We start from the raw sequence: 20,463 nt of genomic DNA, 5'->3' as shown, positions 1-20,463 counted from the left end.
AACAGCGGTATTTCTTTCGTATACAAAAGTCAATTTTCACACAAAACAGAAACGAAATAAAATTGCTGCCGCCTACATGCGAGAGACCGGCCGTGTTTACGTTCGACGCCGCTTATCACGGAACATAGCCGGTCCGGCTATCTCGACCGCGTCGACTGTAAATATCTGTGTACTCGAAAGGGGCACCGCGGTAATTCCGGTCTGTGTGAGTAGAAAATAATATTTTGAGAAACCACTCAACACACATACACACACACACACACACACACATACACACGAGTGACCGATCGCTGTAAGTCCCGCTTGCAATTTCGATTCTTGTAGGTACACATCGAGCGTGATCGTTTGTTTTGCTTGGAGATACCCGAGTCAAGACAATTCTGTAATCCGTCGTAGGAAAGATCGGATCTGCAGTTTAAACGCGCTTGTTAAGTCCGCTCAGATTAACCTTATTATTATACGGTCATGATAAACTCATGTGGTCAGATTAATTATTAAGTTGCTCGAAGAACCTAATATGTCAGACAATTAGATTGTCAGTTAGGCTCTGTGTGCGCAACTTGTGAAAGGGAAATTAAATAATTTGTACTCGACTGGGAAATAGTGCACCCAAAAGAAAGTAATTTCAGAACTAACGGAATCATCTAAATTTTGGAGAATTTTGTTCTTATATATGGCCGTAAGAAGATTCCTCTAAGAGAAAAATATTACAAATACATTACTTTTAAAATTAGAGGAATTATATGTATAATGCAGATTTTATTGATTTTAATATAAATTTCCTCTTATACACAGATTATTTAATCTCTTTTTAAGAGGATTATTATTTATTCTTACTGTACTTTATTCATACTGATTATTATTCCTTTATAGGGAAAGAAGAGAAAATTATTATGAAATTGCCCAGAAAAAATTCCAGTTAAATTTTCTTTGACTTTCTGCTGAAAGAAAAGGAAATATTTTTGAAACAAGAGGAAAACAGTTAGAATAATATCTAATAAAATTTAGATGAATGGTTCGCTTTATCGAAAGAGGAATCCTTTTGCTATAAAAGGCTTCGCTTAAAAGATGAGACTATGGGAAAAGTCACTTTACAAATAGAATACTTTTTCTTCTTCTAGAATACTTTTCTGTATAAAAGTGAGATTTCCAGAAAGGTGTTTAAATAAATTGGTAGATAAGGTGAGGCAATGACTGTCGTTTTGCCACCTCGAATACCTCCGAAACCTCAATGTAGGGGAAAATATACAAGAGGGACATGATAATTATATGGCGGCGGTGGAGTTTCCTTGCTCCATCAAGGGTCTCGCAACGATCAGTAAATTTCACCGGCGAGATATTGAGGATGGTAGCAGTCACTACCTCGCCCTATGATATAACGATATAATAAAACGATATACGAAGGTATAAACGTATATAAAACGAAGGAATCTTGCGCGAAACGTGTCGCAAGCGGATTTCGTCGCGTGAAATTATCCCCGTCCGCGCTAAGCTGACGCGTTCGCTCGAGTTCCCGCGTATCCGCAGCGGAGTATCGAGAAGTGTGCTTACCGCATTTGCCACGAAATGCCACGGTGATGTTAGCACCTTTCGTACACGCGGCTCGATTTAGGTCGCACAGTGTCGGATAGTCGATGCCGTCCGTGCCGCAGACAGGGCCCGATCCCTCGTGGTTCCCTAAATTCGGGCAGGATTCCAGGCATTCGCAGATCGCCTCCTTGCCGTCCCTGCTTCGCACGCAGTGCGAGCCTTGCGAGCAGTTCAGCTTCGTGCATGGGTCCTTGATCTCTGCAAAAGAAAGCAGGCGCGTTCGAAGTTAGTTAACATCGCCAAAACTGGCTGGGTCAATTGTCTCCCTCGATTTTCCCCCAAACATGAATAACTCTCATAACGCGTGGAGACTTGCAACGTTACGTTTATTAAATGTTTGCACAATGGCAATATGTACATATAGTCAGATCTATTACGTCGGGCGCATTTATCGTCACATAATTTGTCGGGCGCGGCTTATTTATTTCAGATAGTATACGCGCGCATGAAACGTCAGAAATCGGCGTTGATGGAAACGAATGTCAATGACTTCGTCAGAAGGGCGTTTCTCGTCGAGTTTCCGCTCGCAGATGGACTCGTGTATTGATCATCAGCCGATTTCATGATCACAAGTCATGCTTCATCAAAGTAGATCACCCCGCGAGGCTCGCATTATGCAAGACACACGTCTGCCTCTCCCTTTCTCTCTCTCTCTCTCTCTCTCCCCCTCTCTCTCTCTACTTCGGTTATTTCGCCCGATAATATGTACACCGGAAACGAATTGGTAATGGTGCGATAATCCGTTGACGAGAGCAGTTCGATGTTACGGTCAATCCCGCTGATGGAAGCCGCTGACGGCGACGTCGAAGTAACGAGACGAAAGCCAATGACGAATAGGATCAATGCGTTTCACCGCGCGGTATGTTTGCCGAAGACAATCACGACGATACGTAGAATTTAATGCTCTCGTATTTGCGGATCGGAATTGTCGCATCCAGTTTACGACGGAAATGTCAAGCGGCGTGTAATCCTTCGTCCCCAGTGCTTCCCGCGAAATGTGTTCTCGGCGCGTGCTCGACTTGCCGACGTTTTGCATTATATCGACCCGCGCGAACGGTGTCTCCTTGCGCGCGACGTGATGTGATTATCTCTGTTAAAGTGACACCCCTCGATACAAAAAAATCGAAATGGTATCGAGATTATGGGTTGATTGGACGTGCTGTGTTATAAATGTCATATTATATATTTTTGTATTATATATAATATATAGTATTTATTAAAAATATATGATATTTTTATATATTTTTATATATATTATGTTATGTTACTTTATATTATATTATATCTTTCGTCGTATGTTGTGTTGTATTGCATCAAAATGAAATAAAAATTACTTTGAATCTCTCTGAGTTGTATTTCTTTTTATATATTTATACGTATTATATCTTTGTTCCTTATATATTTCTGGTATTTGAGAAGGCAAAAAATCGAAAATGTTTGTTTTCTTGCGAGAAACTTTATGTCACTTTTTCGCTCCTAATATGATTCTGATGCTTAAAATACCGAAGAACACGATAACAAGTCGGATAGCTGAGTTTACTCAAATAAGTAGTAGAAGTCAACGATAAATCAGACAACCAAATAATTTCTTTTTTTAAATTAACGATAAGTTAGACGACGGAAAAATTTCCTCAAATAAGCGGTGCAAGTCAACAACAAATCAGTCAAAAATGTCCTCAAGCAAGTAAAATAAATTAATGGCAAGTCGGACAGTTTAAAATTTTCTATGACCAGAAAGTAGAAATCAACAATAGATCAGACGGTCAAAAATTTTTAATTTCCAGCTGTGACGATTCTTTTCAAGGAAATATTAAAGAGATCGGACATTTAAATATGTGTGAAGTAAAGGTATTATATTTTAATATTTATTTTTCGCAAATACATAATGTTATATATAATTAAATATAACAAAAACGAGATATAATATAATATAATGCAATATTACATAATATAAAATAATGTGTTTATAATATAACACATAATATATGTAAGTGGTTCCTCTTCCTATCTAATTCCGTCTCTAAATTCGTAATTCAGAATTACGATAATCCAATAAAAGATGTAGGTAATTAAAACAATCGTGGATACGTAAGATCAGTGACAATTAATAGTCTTCTTGCCATATCGTGGCCAGGATTTATTATATTATGTTCAATTTAACATGTCTTACATTCCATCTGCAAACGCCTATCAGTCGATACGTCCGGACGAGAGCGAGAGAGAGGATCCACCTCCCGGCGAACGAGCAAGAGCAAAAGCCCCGCTTCCCGACCGATTCCTGTTATATTGATATTTCCTGTTATATTGATATTTTCTTTCTTCACCGCCGATCCTGCTTTTGTTTCTCGTGTTTAAATTTCGGTTACCTATTCGTCACCAACGTTCAAAACAACACATCTCTCTCCCAACGCTCTCTCTCTCTCTCTCTCTCTCTCTTTGTCTCCCTCCGCCTCGGCCTACATATATAAAGTAATAAATAAAACAAATAAAATGGAAAAGATTTTAACCTCTGGAACGGTTCGCTATATTAATTCCAATAAACATTTTACTGTGGTAGGTGTAGATTCTCTTTTCTGGTTTGATTTTGCAAACAAAGATATTTCAAATCTGCTTGTTCTTTTTAGAAGCACCGAAAACAACTGCATCGCAAAGTATATATACTGTTCGATTTGCTTATTTTGTCGAATAGTCAGGATGATAAATCGGCAGCACTTTTCTCGTCGAATGCCATTGTCGGTTTCTCCGTCCGAATACGACACAAAGGCCGGCATTTTCGGCATCACGAGCAACGGCAATTGCGATGACGGCGGCGGCGGCGGCGGCGGCTTGGTCGGTGGCGTGTGCACGGACGAAAAAATCCGCGGGGCTTAATCAATGATATTTTTCCCGTAACGCGAATCTACACCCGCCGGCCACCGTCGTCGAATGTAATTGCGGACTGTAAACACGGAGCGAGCGCGAGAGCGAGAGCGAGAGCGCGCGGCCGTAACGTGCCGTGAAATTAAATCCGCGCGATTCGCGATGAATAAACTATCGCCCGCTGGGATTCATTCGCGACGAAATTTACGCGGCGCCGCGTTTTTGGCGGGAAATGCTCGTTGCAGCGGCGGTGGCAGTGACAGGCGGCGCGCGTTTGTAGTGGATCATTAACTGGCGTGCCGCGATCCCCGAGGGCTATCGTCGCGAAAAAGACACACACACAGAGAGAGAGAGAGAGAGAGAGAGAGAGAGAGAGAAGCGGAGCGGGGCGAAAAAGAAATAGAGGCCGTGGTTTTGCGCCTCGTGAAAATTTGATCGCGCGTGTACGAGCGAAATTCACCGGCTCCCGGTGGCTGGATATTTTTCCGACGGGCCGGCCGACGCGTGCACGGAGCGTGCGCTTGTATAAACGACGAGATGTATTCCTCAAGGTAAGTGGAAGCGACGCTTTGCGCTCGCTCGCGGCATAAATCGTTGACGCGTGATGCGAACGCGGCAGGAAGAGCAGGAAAACGAGTAGGAGACCGCAGACCCGACGGCGCTTCTCCAGTCCTGGATCTTTTTCGCGAAATAACCAAACGGCGGAATCTCTCGTGCGCGCGAGACGAGTAAGCTGAAGGAGAGAGACGAGAGAAGAGAGCGTTTCTTTTTGTGAGAATAATTGTTGTGTTATTACGTGTTACGGCCGTATCGGATAACGAGAGTTCATGAATAAACGTGGCGCGGGTCGCGTTTCCTTTTCTCTCTCTCTCTCTCTCTCTCTCTCTCTCTTTCTCTCTCGTGCGCGCGCGTAGCGCCCGCGTGTCGCCCAAAAAGTTGCCTCGCCGAAATTAACGACCGTTAGTTCAGTGTCTGCTGCGTACGTCACGCGTGCTGCACTTCGGGCTGCAATCGAGGAGGAAATGAGGGAAGCACTCTGCCCTCCTCCGCCCGTCGCAAATATTCATGCGCGCACTCGTAACTCGCGTTTCACTTTGGAACACGCTGAAAGGACTCACAACAGCTTCTCGCGTACTCGTTAATTCGCCAGACGCATAAACGCGCGCCAAAGTTCTCCGCGCCGGGGAGAAGTTTCGATACTTTTCGCAAGCGAGCGAGGGGGCGCTCGTTCATTCGCTTGTGGAGTAATCTAGCTCGGTTGCCGTGTAACAAGCCCGTCGATGCCGCTCGTAACCGTCGTCGTCGTCGTCGTCGTCGTCGTCATCGTCGTCGTCGTTGTCGTCGTCGTTGTCGTCGTCGTCGTCGTCGTCATGGTCGTTGTCGTCCTATTCGTAGTCGTCGAGAATGGAAAATGAAGAGGTTTGTTACGCTTGCCGGAGTACCTTTCGGGAAGACGTAGCAGCAGTGGGATATCGTTAACGTGGCGCACGCTATCAGTAGGGCGTACGTTATCATTGTACGCGGCTGTCGTCGACTGCCTCCCCTTCTGCAAATCAAATCCGCCATCCGGCTCGCCGTCGCCGTTCGCGACGCGCAATTATTCATTCCGCTCCTTCGAGCTCTCTCTCGTGCCTTTTCTTCGTCAGGATAGCGGGATCTACCTGCCGGCCGCGGTAGATCTGCGAATGTGTGTATGTCTGTGTGTGCGCATTTGTAGCTATGTAGTCGCAGGTGAGAGGGGGGGGCGGGGGAAGGGTGCCGCCCGCGCATGCGGGCGCATTCGAGCAGTGCGCGGCGCTGGATTATTTTGCAGTCTCGTGGCACACATGCTGGCGAAACAAAGCGATATGGAAATAGAAGCGGAGGAAGTTTCTACGCTACGGATATCAGCGATGTCAATTAGGAACAGTAATAGGAAATTCAGGCCGCTCAAACATTCGGCCTTAGGCTGAAGGAGCCCCGTAAATGGCGGAAGGACGCTGTTCGCGCTCGATGTTAACGAGGAATTAATGATTTCACGTATCTTTTACTTATTCATCCTCAGCTCCTGCTCTGTAATACTTTCATCATTACTGTCGAGTCTATACAAATTAGGCGCTTCATCAGTTCGCCGATAGACCGATATATTCGGTATATCGTCGTTGCGAAAACGAATGGGCTCCGCTCGATCGTATCGAAAGACGATAATCAACTGCGTGGCAATGCCTCGTTAACACCTGTATTTTTTTTCCTTATAATTATCTCGGTATCGTTCTAAATAGCGTTGTGTCAAATCTTGATATAAAGTCTTTCATTAAAAAGTTTCATTTTTAATTTCGCATTTCTTGCCTGTGCCACACACAGATGGAGCGTCACATTTGACAGCTGTTGAGTGGAAATTACGCGGTTAATAACAATTGATCGATATTCGCTTGAGCAACGCATAGAAACAGTGAAGATTCACTATAAACATGCAAATGGTAAAAGTTTCGCGGAGACAGTTCGAAAAATCAGTTTTGGTAGCAGAGAAGCGTCTTCCCTAGCAATTATAAATTTAATCGATAAATTTCTCAGCCAGGTTAGTGATGTTGAGAATCCAACTAACTCGGCTAGCTAGATCAACCGAAAACATGGCTGCTAATATAGCTGAAAATCTCGCGAAAAATCCAAGTTTGCCTATTGGAGCAATTAGCCATTTCACAAAGCAGCCTGCGCCGCATTTTGCACAAAGACTTCGGTCTATATATTTATAAGGTCCAACTGACGCAAGAATTGAAGTCGACGAGTCGACTTCGATTAAATGTTGGAAATGTAAGCAGTTTGATTTTTTCAAGAAAATCATTTTGAGCTCCGTCTATAGGGTACCATTTTGAGACGCTCAACTTATATTTAGAGTGCCTCAGAACAATTCTGACAGAACTCGTGGAGGAGTAGAACGGATTAAAGCGAACGAAAAAGTCTCATATTGTTTTGCGACACTCGCAATAATTATCGAGTTATTAATTATAGAAATCTGAGGAATGAGCGCGTGCCCAGATGGATGACTGGAGAAACATTGCAGCCACCTGGGCAAGAGGGTGGCCCAGTCGATTTAGCAACTTATGCCGGCGCGCGGTGAGGGGAAGGACAATGCATCACTATTCGTCCATGCGCCAGTCTTATTTCGCCGCTTTTACGTTTCTTAATTAATAACTCGATAATTATTGCGAATATCGCGAAATGGTATGGAACCTTTTTGTTCACCTGGATCCGTTCTACGCCTCTGTCAAAATTCTTCCGGAACGCTCTGTATATAGCGTATTATTTGTAACTCCCCGAGTTACTTCTAATCGCCCATTCGTCGCGCATCCAGCCCGGTATATTAATAAGGATATCAATAAATATCCTTTCGCGCGTGCGCTGTCCAGAGCGCGACTTTTTCTTTCGTGTTTCTTCTTCCAATGAGCGACCAGCGCGCAGCATAATCCGAGCGATTAATTAACGGTTTATACAAAGTGCATTGCAGCTGGTGTTGTCGGTCGGCGGGTCGGGCTTCCGTGACGTTAAATACAGAGCCCTTTTCGATAAATGGCGTTTGCAAACCGCACCGCGCACTCGAGCTTCGCGTCTATTTAATCCTCTTTGATTTTACTCGACCTCCATCCTCCCCTCGTGCGTTTTGTTTCCCAGCCCCTTTCCCGTCGGTCCTCTTCCTCCCCCCGACCCATCCTCGTCTATTCCGCCCTCCTCCCCCTTCCATCCCTCCGTAATCAGTGATAGCGATGCAAAGCGGCGGAACGTCATTACGGGCGTCGAAAGCCAGTAGCTGAGCCGGATGATTGATCGCGCCCTCGTTTGCATTCAATAACTCCCCGTCGGTGTATTTTCGATTTGGCATTCACCGCAACCCGATTATCGTCGTTAATGCATTTAATTCGCCGGTCAGTCGTCGTGCCGCTCCGGGCGATGCATTATTAATTATCGGTATGACAAACGCAATTAGCGGTCGCACACCTCGCGCGCGTCGCAGCGCGGGCGGCGAGGCGGGGAGGGCGGAGCGAGAAGGGAGTCGATTTGTTTCCGATGTTGCGGGAGTTTTTCCTAATGGAGCGAACATTTTGCCCGCTGGCGAACCGCCGCTGTGGCGGACGTAACGGAACGGAACGGAACGGCAACGGTAACGTGGCCGCGAGGGCGTGGAGCGGGTAGGGGGGAGCGAACTTTTACTTTGCATCGCGGACGAAATAATGAGGCGGTTAACGGCGGGCGGCGCGGCGGTGGGAACGTTCGTTATCGTTATCGTCCAGGCCGGACGAGTCTCTAAGAACGACGGCAAATGTGCGCGAATGCCGGACGATTGTAACGAGTGAGTGGCGTGCGCGCGCGAAACGCGAACGCGATCAGCGTTGTTATTTGCATCGAGAGCGGCGAAGTGAAATTTGCCAAGGGAACAGTTTCGCCTTCGGCTGTTTGAGTAGGTAAATGATTTCCAGGAGAGAGTCTACGCAAGTTTATGAGCTGGCGCTGTTTATGCCGGATCTGTCAGAAAGACCGGCTTGAGAATTCTTCGGCGGTAAAAGTGAGTGTTTTTCTGCTTTACGATAGAAGTGCGTTACAACGTTGTGTTGTAACGTTGCCAAGCCGTTGGCGAAGGAACACACATGAGGATTACATTTGGTCGGTGAATAATTTCTTTGCAGCCAATATGGCAATGAAGTTAATTTGCAAGAGAAGCGGTTTCTCCTTTGACTGCTTTAAGGGGCGAATTACGGGATGCGGAGCAGTCCGTTTTCAAGGCTATTTTTACGAATTTTTTTTTTAACAGAATGGTAATATCAATGGATAATATCAATTGAAACTTTCACAGTGTATTCATTAACGTTCAAAGTATAAAATAAATTTATTACTATCTATATGGAAAATATACATAACATTTTAAACGCGTTTATCTGAAAATATCATTTTCTTAAACTGTCGACACGATTACGCAAAAACTACTGAATCGAATAATTTGAAATTTTTAAACAATATGTAGTACACATGTAGTTTTCCGCCCCTACCTCAAACACAGTTATATTTCATTTTATTCATTTGTTTTAAACACGATTACAAGTTGAAAAGAGTTTCATTTCCGATACTTTTTTTTGTACAGTCATTATTTTACCAAATTTAGTTTTATTGCCTTTATTTTGATATCATGGCTATAATGGCAACCGCATATTTTAAAATTCTTTCTTATTTTTTGGTTTCAGAGTAAGAGGCCCGGAATTATGTCGGCAACAAACATAAAGCTCGCAAACGGATAGCTGCATTTTTATCTATAATTACAGATTGGACCTCTTCTTGTGATACAATAAAATTTATTTTATACTTTGAACATTAATGAATACACTGTGAAAATTTCAAGTCCATTGATCTTACCGTTTCTGTTAAAAAAATTCGTAAAAATAACCTTGAAAACGGCCTTCCGCATGTAATTCCTCTCTTGATCGATAAATAATGTGCGGCAGGGGACACGTTTGAACTACGTTCGAACTACGCGTATGTGTTGCATCGTTGAGAATTAAAATAATTTAGCAAACCGAGCGCGAGGAAATTGTAGTGGCTCTTGTACGCTGAGTTTCGGCTGTTGATTAGCCGAATCTTGCTGAAAAAGCGCAGCAAACTCTTCGGCTAACTTCATACTTGAGAGTTGCGTGCAAAATAGGCAAGATAACTGTGGAAACAACCCGAGTCATACTTAGTTTCGTGCGTGCGTGTCGCGAAATTCTCATCCGAGTCCAGATTAGAATCACACAGCGCTAAGAAGACTCCCGTTTCTGACTCTCCAGAGAGAGAGAGAGAGAGAGAGAGAGAGAGAGAGAGAGAGAGAGAGAGAAAGAGAGAGAGAGAGAGAGAGAGAGAGAGAAAGTCGACGAAATTTCAAGCGACGTTCTATATGAACCGGAAGAATTAAATGACGGCAAGATATATAGAGAGCGGAAGAGTAACTTCAAAACATTCTAATGACCTCGCCGCTCTCGAGGTCAGATATCAGGGCAAGCGAAGGACGAAATTAGATTCGGATTTAAATTGCGGCTGAAGTTAATGAGGCGGCTCAAGTGAGAAATGGATGTTGAAGTTAGGGAAGTTCGGAAGTTGAGCCGGTACGTGGAAGTTCGGTCGGGAGCTAGAAGCACGGGACTCTCTTCCCCGTGAGGGAAATCCGCACTTAACGACAGTCAAACGTCCCTCATTATGTCCGGATCGCGATGGATTGTCGAGGACGCGGCACTATACACAGGGTGTTCCAAAAAATCAGGATTCCAGACGTGTAGAAAATCAAGTTTTTCGGAGTTTCTCAAATGTCTTTTGATTTTGCTGAATAAATGAACGAGTATTTTATCATATTATTATATTGATTTGTTTATACAATAAATGTTCTCTATATATATCTTTCGTAAATATCGAAGTAATAATATGATAAGATACTCAATCGTTTATCCACCGCGCATGATCAGTGGAAGCGCACAAATTACTCGCGGTACCGAAATAAAAAAGGTTTGTAATTCTGAAAAGATTGATCCTTCGACCCACACATTTTTCACTTAATTTTTTTACTCGGTACATTAAGTACTGTTTATCCTGTAAATTTTTTCCTGGAACGCCCTATACATTTCTTTCCCATCAAATCGACGCGCGTCCACATCTATGCAACCGCGAGCCTCGATCGCATCGACTAACCACGCGGAAACAGCAATTCCGATAGTGTAACTGGATTTCATTAAATTTTATCGAATTTTACTGAATTCTCTCTCCATTGCCCGGAAAGTATATAGGCATTAAATAGAAAACTCTTTCTGCAGGAGCAGAAAGATCCTTGCAGAAGGCTTCTAATCAGTCGGTTGTCCTCAATCTCAAGCGAGTCTCAATACAGTTGAATGTTCGGAAGAAAATTGTTCGTTCACGACAACAGCGACATCACTTATCGCCCCCGAATTCTCCTCTGATCCCTGTTCGATTATCCCTACGAGCCGAGATCCTTATCTCCTTATCTCCCGTGTCATCCGTCCATTTCGTGCGACATTCACGTGACGACCGCGCTCCGCCGGGCAGACAAGGACGGAGAGCTTGGCGCACTTGCGATGTATCGGAATAATGTCGATGATAATTGGCGTAGTTGAGCGTCAGCTGCTCGATTACAATGCGCCGGCTATCGGATACGAGCGCTCGCGCGTTAGATTAATTGAACGCGAGGCACGCTGTATCTCTCGCTGCGCGGCTCCATACGAGGTTTGATCAAAAAGTAACGAGAATTTTTAATTTTCTCGGAAGGTATTTACTTAATCTTCAATATTTGTCTCATCTCCTTCAAAGTAGTCCCCCTGTGATACGTATTATATTACTGCCAACGTAGTTTCCAGTTTGAGAAACACTGGTGGAACGCCTCTTTAGGTATCGTCTCGAGCTGGATCAGCGATTTCGCCTTTATCTCATCTATTGTTGAAAAACAATGTTGTCCTTTGAGTGTCCTTTTGAGTTTGGGAAATAGAAAAAAGTCACAGGGGGCCATGTCTGGAGAACAAGGTGGTTTTGCGATGGTTACGCGATGCTGTTTCTCTTGAAAATTCAGCAGTTTCGGAGTAAATTTCGCTGCCACTCGTTTCATGTTCAAAACATTAGTAAAAATCACTTCGCGTGAGCCGTATGAAATTCCTATTTCTTCAGCAACCTTTCTAATGGTGATTCTTCTATTAGCAAGCACAATCTCTTTAACTTTTTCCACGTGTTCATCATTGGTGGACGTGCTAGGACGCCCAGACCTCGCGTCATCTTCGATGTCTTCTCGGTCTTCCTGAAAGCGTTTGTACCATTCATAAACTCGTGGTTGTGACATATCAGTATCGTCGCCAAAGGCCTCCTTTAACATTTTGAACGCTTCGCTGCACTTAATTCCGTTTTTAACACAAAATTTCAGACAAACTCTCTGGTCCGACTGATTTCGCCACGCAAAAAATCGCCAAACACACTGAAGTATACGTCTTGCTCATTCGCTCGCCAAACACAAACTATGCGTCGCAGCTGCCTGAAAATCGACACATACGTCACTGGCAGTGCTACCAACACACAAAAAACAGAATCAACCGAGCAGACAAGATACAGCGCGCGCAATTTCAAAATTCCCGTTACTTTCTGATCAAACCTCGTATGTATCGACCGCGCGTTTCTCCGTTTTTCCGAAGCGCCGATCTCGCGGAAAAAGACGCACTTAGTCCTCGTCTGAGCCGCGACCGACCGTAAAAAAAATCGCCTTTCGCCAACTTCCGCGATGTCATCACGGCCGTGCAGTTCGACGGCGACTCTTCGCGCCTGCCTCTTCATCCCGCAGTCTCGCCTTTCTCGCGCGCGAGAGAACCGACTGCCGAGCGACGCTTTTCGGAGATTCCATGTTGTTACAAATGTATCAGCTGGACCGCGCGCACAATGCGCACATTCCGCACCCGTGCGGAAAAATTCTCATCTCTCTCTCTCTCTCTCTCTCTCTCTCTCTCACTCTCCTTCTCTCGCGCTTTCCCTCTGCGCCCTCCGAGCTCCCCTTTTCGTCGACGTAATATCGTAATTAATAATCCATTCTGCTTGGTTTTTGTCGACGCACTTGACCGTCGCAGCTCGGCGTTACTCGGCTTATGGCTAATTTATTAGCGCAGGCCACCTGCATGGCATCACTCCTGCACAAGGGCTGCGCTTTTTATGCGCAGGGGAGATCACTCCCCGATCTCTCTCATCGCCGCCGGCCGATGTCAATTTTTACAACCGATCTCTCGCTCGCCTGCCGGCCTGTGTTTTATCGTTCACCTCGCCACCTTGCGAGAATAAAGCGCGCGCGCACGCACGCGGTTTGTACACGGCGCTTTGTCTTTGATTAACGCTCGCGGCTGGTAACTCGTCGCTTATTTAGCGCAACGACGGCCGCTTAACCCCGGTTTGCGCCCTGATAACGGGAGGTCGTCACACACCTTCTCCCCCCGAAAGTCGAAGGATATTTGGACAATTGCGTGGAGGTGAAAGTAAAAGAAGGACGATTCTAACGATTTAAGCGATGACGGCTGAGAATTACGTCACTGATCTTCAACGACGGAAGATATACCTCAGCTACTTCTCAGAATATCATTTTTAATTTCACGCGGAGAACGAGATGTGGACGGGGATGCAAGCGGAGACAAAAACAAACGGGACAATCGACGCTTGTGACACCGATTCACCGTTGTGGCGACAACGGAAAACCGATCGACGAGAGGACCGCCCTTTCAAAATGTCGGGGCGAAAAGACATCTTCCAGATATCAGCGTGAAACTTCACTTCTCCGGGGGCGAAAGCGGGAGTGGGAAGCGGAGGGCGCCGAGTGAGAGAGAGAGAGAGAGGGAGAGGGAGAGAGAGAGAGAGAGAGAGAGAGAGAGAGAGAGAGAGAGAGAGAGAGAGAGAGAGAGAGAGAGAGAGAGAGAGAGAGAGAGAGAGAGAGAGAGAGAGCGGCCGGTGGTATCGCGCGGCAGTTGCGCGAACAGTCTGTTCCGCGAGCTGGATCCAAGACTCGCGAGAGAGACCAACAAGCAACAAGCGCGGTTGGTGAGGGACGTCACGTTTCAAGAGCCGCGTTTCTCAGCTGCTTCGCCGGCTCTGCGTTTCCCAAGGAGGATCGCGCCGTGCGGTCGTGAGCTGTGCACGGCTGTGCGCCGCGCGGTAGAGCGCAACCGTCGCTCGCTCGCTCGCTCGCTCGTTCGTGCATTTGCTCGGCCGCGATCATCAGTAACGCCACTCGTTTCATGCAACAGCGGTTACAACGACGTCCGAACGCGGCGTGTAACGGCCCACGGAGCGGAATTCTCCCGGGCGCGCGTCTAGGGTGCAATTCGACGCAATTGCCAATTAGTGGCTCATTACCGAAACGTACAGTGGACCGTGGCAACGGACCAGGGTAGAATGGATCAGGCGGCGGAATTGTAGACGGTGCTTTCCAGCGGCTGGAGCAGCCGGGGGTGCGGGCTGCTGCTGCTGCTGGCCGATGGCTGATAATGGGATCGAAGCCCGGGACTGGCTGCGTACACCGGCATATACGCTCCGGCTCGGCCGTGTCGAATGAGCCCCATTAGGCAAACTTTGAGGGCCGGAGGACTATCGACGGGTCAGCAGACGCGGAAGTGAACGTCGACGCCTGGCGAGGCCTGGCGACGCCGGCCGGGCTGACGAGGAGTACGCCCGGCGCGCGGCCGACGTAAGGATTCAGCTCTCGCCCGCTCGCTGGGTATCGAGCGGTATCGAGCGGTATCGAGTGGAACGCCGCCCGATGCGAAATCGCAACGGGATCACTGCCATTAATTCCCGCTTGCACGCGCGGATGTTGCGCGTGCCGTTAGCCCGTAGAGGCTTGTCTCTCGCCATTGCTCGGTCGCGCTCTTCCGTGGATTTGCGGGACGACGCGACGCGGCGTCGCGGCCAAAACGTCGTTGCCGTCGCAGGACGACTCTTCTCGCGAACGGAGATACTTGGGAAACGCTCCGGGCGAATAAAGGATACTGAGAGCTTTGAAGAATATTCCATATTCATACGGGGTCTTTTGGCCCGGGATCTTTTGGGAATGAAAAATTATGAAGATTAATCAGTTTGAAGTGAGGAGGCAGGTCAAGTGCCATCTGCCATGCAAAAATTGCAATAGTTGTCAAGTTATTAATGATTGGAAATTACCATATCTAGGAGATCTTTTAATTGACAACTTGCGTGCTTATTTGCAAAAAATAATAAAGGACTTTTTTGTTCAGAATGACCTGATCTACAATTATGTGACGGCTGTTGTGCGACAAGCTTAAGATTCAGGGTTCAAAGTTTAATATACTCGTATCTATCGCTAGACACAATAGCTGTCGTATAATTATAGATTGGATCATTCTGAACAACAAAGTTCTTCATCATTTTGCGAATAAATAGGCATATTTTTAAATTATCAACTAAAAGGGCCTCTAAATATGGTCAGCCTCAATCATTAATAATTTAATAACTATTGCGATTTTTGAAAAATGGTACTTGACTTTTCTTCTCAGTTCGATCTGATTAATCTTCACAATTTTTTGTTTCCAAAAGATCCCGAATACTCTGTATATTTCGGGCATTTTATAGTGCAATAAAGTTTAATGGAACGTTATGTAACGTCGAGATGCTCGATTTCTTCTGAGAAGTTAAGTTTCCTGACTTTAGAAGAAATCCAATATCGACAATTAATTGCAATTTCTGATTCATTATTGCTGAAATGACAATGCGATATTTCTTTCAATGGATAATAGTAATGAAACCATTTTTCAAATATTTTCGGCAACGAACTTTTTTCATTAGATAAAATCAGATAAATTTATCAGATAAAAAGCTTCGTATACATAGCTTTTTAATTCTTTTTAAATAACTCTCAACCCTGATCAGAGCTACAAGCACGAGAGCGATGAATAAATCGGTTAATCAGCCGCGAGAATTATCACAAACTTGGGACCGTCGTGTAAAAATCCTCGAGCTGCGATTGATCAAGTGAAAAGCCGCTTGACTCTAACCGATCGCATTTTCCCGCGTGCCACGCGCCTCGAAATCTTACCCGTATTCATCATGGGACTTTCGCGTACTCGAGAGCTCGATTTTGCGCCGCCGAGCGCGATACGAGAGGGTACGCCCAGGCGGTATTTCAACGTCGCGGGGGGAGTCGCGTACGACATTCGATAGCAATCGCGTTAAATCGGAGAGCTCTCGCTCGGGCGCGGCTTAAATAAATACCATGGGGAATCTCGACTTTCGTCATTAACGGGAGTTTCCAGGACCGAGAAGCCGGGGTATTGTCGCTGTCCTGATGTAATTTCGCCGACGCACCGCCGCAGAGCAGGTACGGGGGATAAGATTGAACTTGGGATTGCACCTGCTGGGCGAAAAGATCAAAGGGACGTCATACAACGGGATCCCTCGATAAGATACAGCAAGCGGAATTATGTGGGCGCGCGTTACTTACGCCGGATATCTCGACGCACGCTCGCTCGCTCGTAGGCTACGTGCTCGTGGGAGGAAAAGATTCCGCCGTGATAGCGACGGAACTATTTTCCCTCCGGTTTCACGGCGCGTCGATACAACGTTCGATGTCTGCGGAATGGAAACGAAACGCGACCCCGAACGCTATCTCGCGCGACTCTGAGGGCGCAAGAGAAGAAAAGCAACACGCCGGGTCATGGAGATTAGGGATGTCGAATGAATTTCCCTTCGCCTGTTACGGCCAAATTTGTTTCGAAATATTTCCGAGCGGAACATTTTTCCGAGAGAAGCCGATCACGCGTTGAAAACGCGTCAGCGTTTGCTTTCGTCAACTTTCGGCTTTATTAAGCGGAGAGACGTACGGAATATCCGAAGTTGATTTCTTCCTGTCGGAATCTGAATTATTCGAGGATTTCAAAGTGCAGAAATTTAAGTGCACTTAAGACGCGGCGAATTCAGCGAGGTTCAGGATCGATTCTTGGCTGAGACAATTTTTCGCGACTCTTGGAAGGAATCAATTAACGCAAAGTTAATAATTAGGAAGAAGTATAGTGGAGTTCGAATAATAATTATAACTGAGGATATTTTTTTTACATGAGGGGTTGACCGTGTGTATTACAAAAAACACCCGGCACGTGTGTTTCATACATTCAAACATTGTTATCCTTCCGTAGATTAAAATTATTCGCAATAACATTCAGTGATTGATACCCACCCAGTTCAGGTGATTAATTATGTTGTTAATGAGACGTTAAATTTCTACGATTTAATCCGATTCGCTTCGATGTCGATGGTATTTCGTTGATTCGATTCGACACAAAAAAATCTGCGATTCACACATCTCTTATCAGACAACAACTGTCGAACTGATGTGAGTAAAAAAGTCATACTGAGATAAAATTGGTTAATTATTGGCCGATATATGATTAAAAGAAGATAACAATTGACCAGAAACTGATTTTAGGCTTCCGAGGTGTAGAGAAACATTCCATTTTAATTGCCGGACTGGGTGCTGTGTCCATTTTGAATTTGCTTCCGACGTTTCATGATAATTCTATTTCACCTCTTCGGGAAGAGAAACAACCTGAAAGGTTCCTTCATTTTCAAGTTATCTCTTTCTCTCTTTTCCTGAAGAAGATAAGTATCAGATTATTCCTCTCCCTGAAGAGATAAACTGGAATATTCATGAAAAATGTCGGAAACAAATTCAAGATGGACGTGACACCGGCCCGGAAATTAAATCAAATGTGACTAGAGAAACCGGTTGAAAATTGATTAACAATTACCTAGTTTCAATTATTACCGAAACTAGCGTCGGCCAAACCGAGTAAGATTTAGACGGTAATTAAAATTACTTTTTCTGTCCATTTACTGACTGTATCTCGTCTGATTTGCTACTCCGTAAGAAACGGACTATAAAGCAGAGGCGAACATGCAGGCAATCTCTTTACGATTCTGAATCCCTCGCTCGAAAAAACGCCGTAACAGCGTTGTCTGAAATTCCTCGCGAAACTCATGAAAAGCCGCGACGGCGTCTTTTGGATGTTAAAGGCAGCGGTTTTTGAAACCAGCGCTCTGGCTGGTTCAGGATCATGGTTTAAAATTCGTCGTCGCGGCGTTTTACGATCTCCACAAGGAATGTTCCAGCGCCGCTACGGCGTCTTTACGAGGGGCTCGTTCCTGAGTTAGCCGGTCATCTCACTTGATTCGCGATTAAACTTTGTCTACACTCGTCCGCGTGTCGTTCTCTTCGAGTCGAGCAATGGCTGTCGCTCGGCATGCGTACGTTTGCACTTATTACATAATTCGCAATTATTATATAACTTACGATATATTACGGCAATCCTATCACACGCCTAAGTTAACCCCCTGTTTTTGTAGCGGGATCATTACTGGATCAAAGTGCTAATCTATACCCGCCATGCCTGTCGAAGACAATAGACTTTGTTCTCCTGAATCGACTTTTCCAATGCTCGACCTGCCCCGGGTCGAACGGATAAGAAATAGAGAGAAAGAGAGAGAGAGAGAGAGAGAGAGAGAGAGAGAGAGAGAGAGAGAGAGGGAGAGAGAGAGAGAGAGGAAGGCCCGCGCAGATGCGCGGAACATTAAAAGCGCAATTATCACGAGCTTAATTACGAGACGCTTGTTATATCAGCTGCTTTCCTTCCGGCCGGCTCCGCTATTCATTCTTTTGACGCGAGCTTCTCTTTCACGAAGTACCGGGCGCTCGCGCGTCCGCGATAATCCCCCCCGCTAAGTCAATTCGTCCGTGAAGTAAAACCAAAAGAGATCCATTCTGCGAGACGCACGCGGGATCCGGAACGCTCCCTTTCAATCATCTTGGTTCGAGGTCCGCGTCGCGTCACTGGAGAGATCAATCCCTTTGAGAGGCCCACGCTTCGCGTGCCGTAAGTACATCAATGCGATATTCAAAGGTGAGAATTTCACGATAACTCGCAGCGCGTTATTCACGACGGAGGAGGAGTGATTTTTTTATAGGTGACATATGCGAGAAATCGTAGCCGGAGAGCGATCAGGCACCAGAGGATCATGAATATAGTCGTAAGCGGCTATGAAATTGGTAAAAATGGCAGAATAATAAGATAAATCAAAGTATCACTTTTCCTTCTACAGCTCGTTCGGCTCGAAGTTGCCGAAGTTGCGCTTTTGAAACGCCGGCCGCTCGAAGCGAATCGAAATGATTTCTCGTCGATCACTTTTCACAAGTCGAGATAAATTAACACATTGTTGAGTGGTTACTTCCAACTTTTTTGTTCTCGACCATCTTCTCGTCCATGAGTCACCGTTGAGTCACACAAGATCACTCATATGATAGGCCGATAAGCAACATTCAACTAGCGAGACAAGTTTTACTCATGATCTGTCAATGTTGCGTCATTTGCATCTTCAGTTGCAGAAAGAGACAAACGCTCGACGATGTTCGATACAAATGAATCGATCAACGTGGAAAATCGATCGTCGGCAACGGGATGGCCGCAACTTTCGGTGTCTCTCACCCCCGCAGAGGCACATTTTGCGGCGGATTAACGCGACGACGCGCGGGCTCGCGCAGTTAGAGGTGGAAATTCGTCCGCTGATGTTGCCGCAATTTTTGCCGCGCCGCGTCACACTTTCCACGCTTGTTGGCCGGCCGGTCGACTCTAATTCCAGCCGGGCTGCTTATCGCCGCGGCGAGGCGCGGCGCAGCGCGGCGGTCTGACCGCAGCGTGGATCGTTCCACTTATCTCGCGTCGGCCCCCCAATTTTCTAAGGACAGAAGCGTGGCCGCGCGGCTCGCCCTCGCCGTCGTTATCTATGGTAATCAACGTAATCAAGGCGACCCTGCCTCGGGCGCGGAGAACTCGCCCTCGCGAAAACCCTCGAGGTTAAGAGCGTCGAGGGGTTGAACAGGGTAAACTTCAGCGCGCGGCCTCCGTCCGTCCTCAGCACTGACGCGCTATGTTCGATAGGGTGATAAGCCGCGATTAGCGCAGTTATCTGATCCTTCGGCACGAGCGTCGTTGCAGCGGCGCGTTAGCAGCATCCTTTTAGCGACCCCGATCGCGCGCGCGGCGCCACGAGTCCGCTTTGTTCCGTGTCTCGTCGGTCACCAAGCACCCCCTCGCGCCGCCGCGCCAAGTCGCTACTCGGTCGGAATGAAACGAGATCGAGGTTTGTGCGGAGATTCCTAGATATTCTTCCTTGGCCGGGAGGGCAAGGATGTCGATACGTGGCGGAAGGAATACCGTTGGTGAAACTAAATTGCGGAACATAAAATCGGGATACTCTCGCTGGAGGCAGAGATATTTCCGCGGCAGCTTTCTAATCGGTGGATCGAAGGCTCCTTGAGAGAACCTGAATGGCTCTTTTAGGGTAATAAAATCTAGCGGGACACTTGATTTCTTACGAACATCCGCGAAGTAGGAGTGTAACGCATCTAGACGAGAAGAAATAGAGCAGATTTTTTTCTTGGTTTCATGGGAAATTACGCAGCAACGTCTTTCGTGCGTTTTTGTTACGCTA

General features: G+C 46.1%; 2 protein-coding genes across 2 annotated transcripts in view; both read right to left on the bottom strand.

The window, feature by feature from the left end:
* Positions 1-1,443: 1,443 nt before the first annotated feature.
* Positions 1,444-20,463, bottom strand: part of LOC109504216 (uncharacterized) — a gene marked incomplete at its 3' end in the record, with an annotated part of 514,465 nt that continues 495,445 nt past the window's right edge. The window contains exon 6 of the mRNA XM_019843207.2: positions 1,444-1,788. Coding sequence (XP_019698766.2) covers positions 1,444-1,788 — 345 coding nt within the window. The remainder of the gene's footprint in view (positions 1,789-20,463) is intronic.
* LOC105187299 (putative uncharacterized protein FLJ37770) lies at positions 11,775-12,791 on the bottom strand. Its single transcript, XM_011148035.3, has one exon. The coding sequence runs from the start codon at positions 12,314-12,316 to the stop codon at positions 11,789-11,791; it is 528 nt and encodes a 175-aa protein (XP_011146337.1). The 5' UTR covers positions 12,317-12,791; the 3' UTR covers positions 11,775-11,788.

The sequence above is a fragment of the Harpegnathos saltator genome, unplaced genomic scaffold (genome assembly GCF_003227715.2).
Source record: "Harpegnathos saltator strain DR-91 unplaced genomic scaffold, Hsal_v8.6 scaffold210, whole genome shotgun sequence".
NCBI lineage: Eukaryota > Metazoa > Arthropoda > Insecta > Hymenoptera > Formicidae > Harpegnathos > Harpegnathos saltator.
This window is presented reverse-complemented; position numbering and strand designations above follow the sequence as displayed.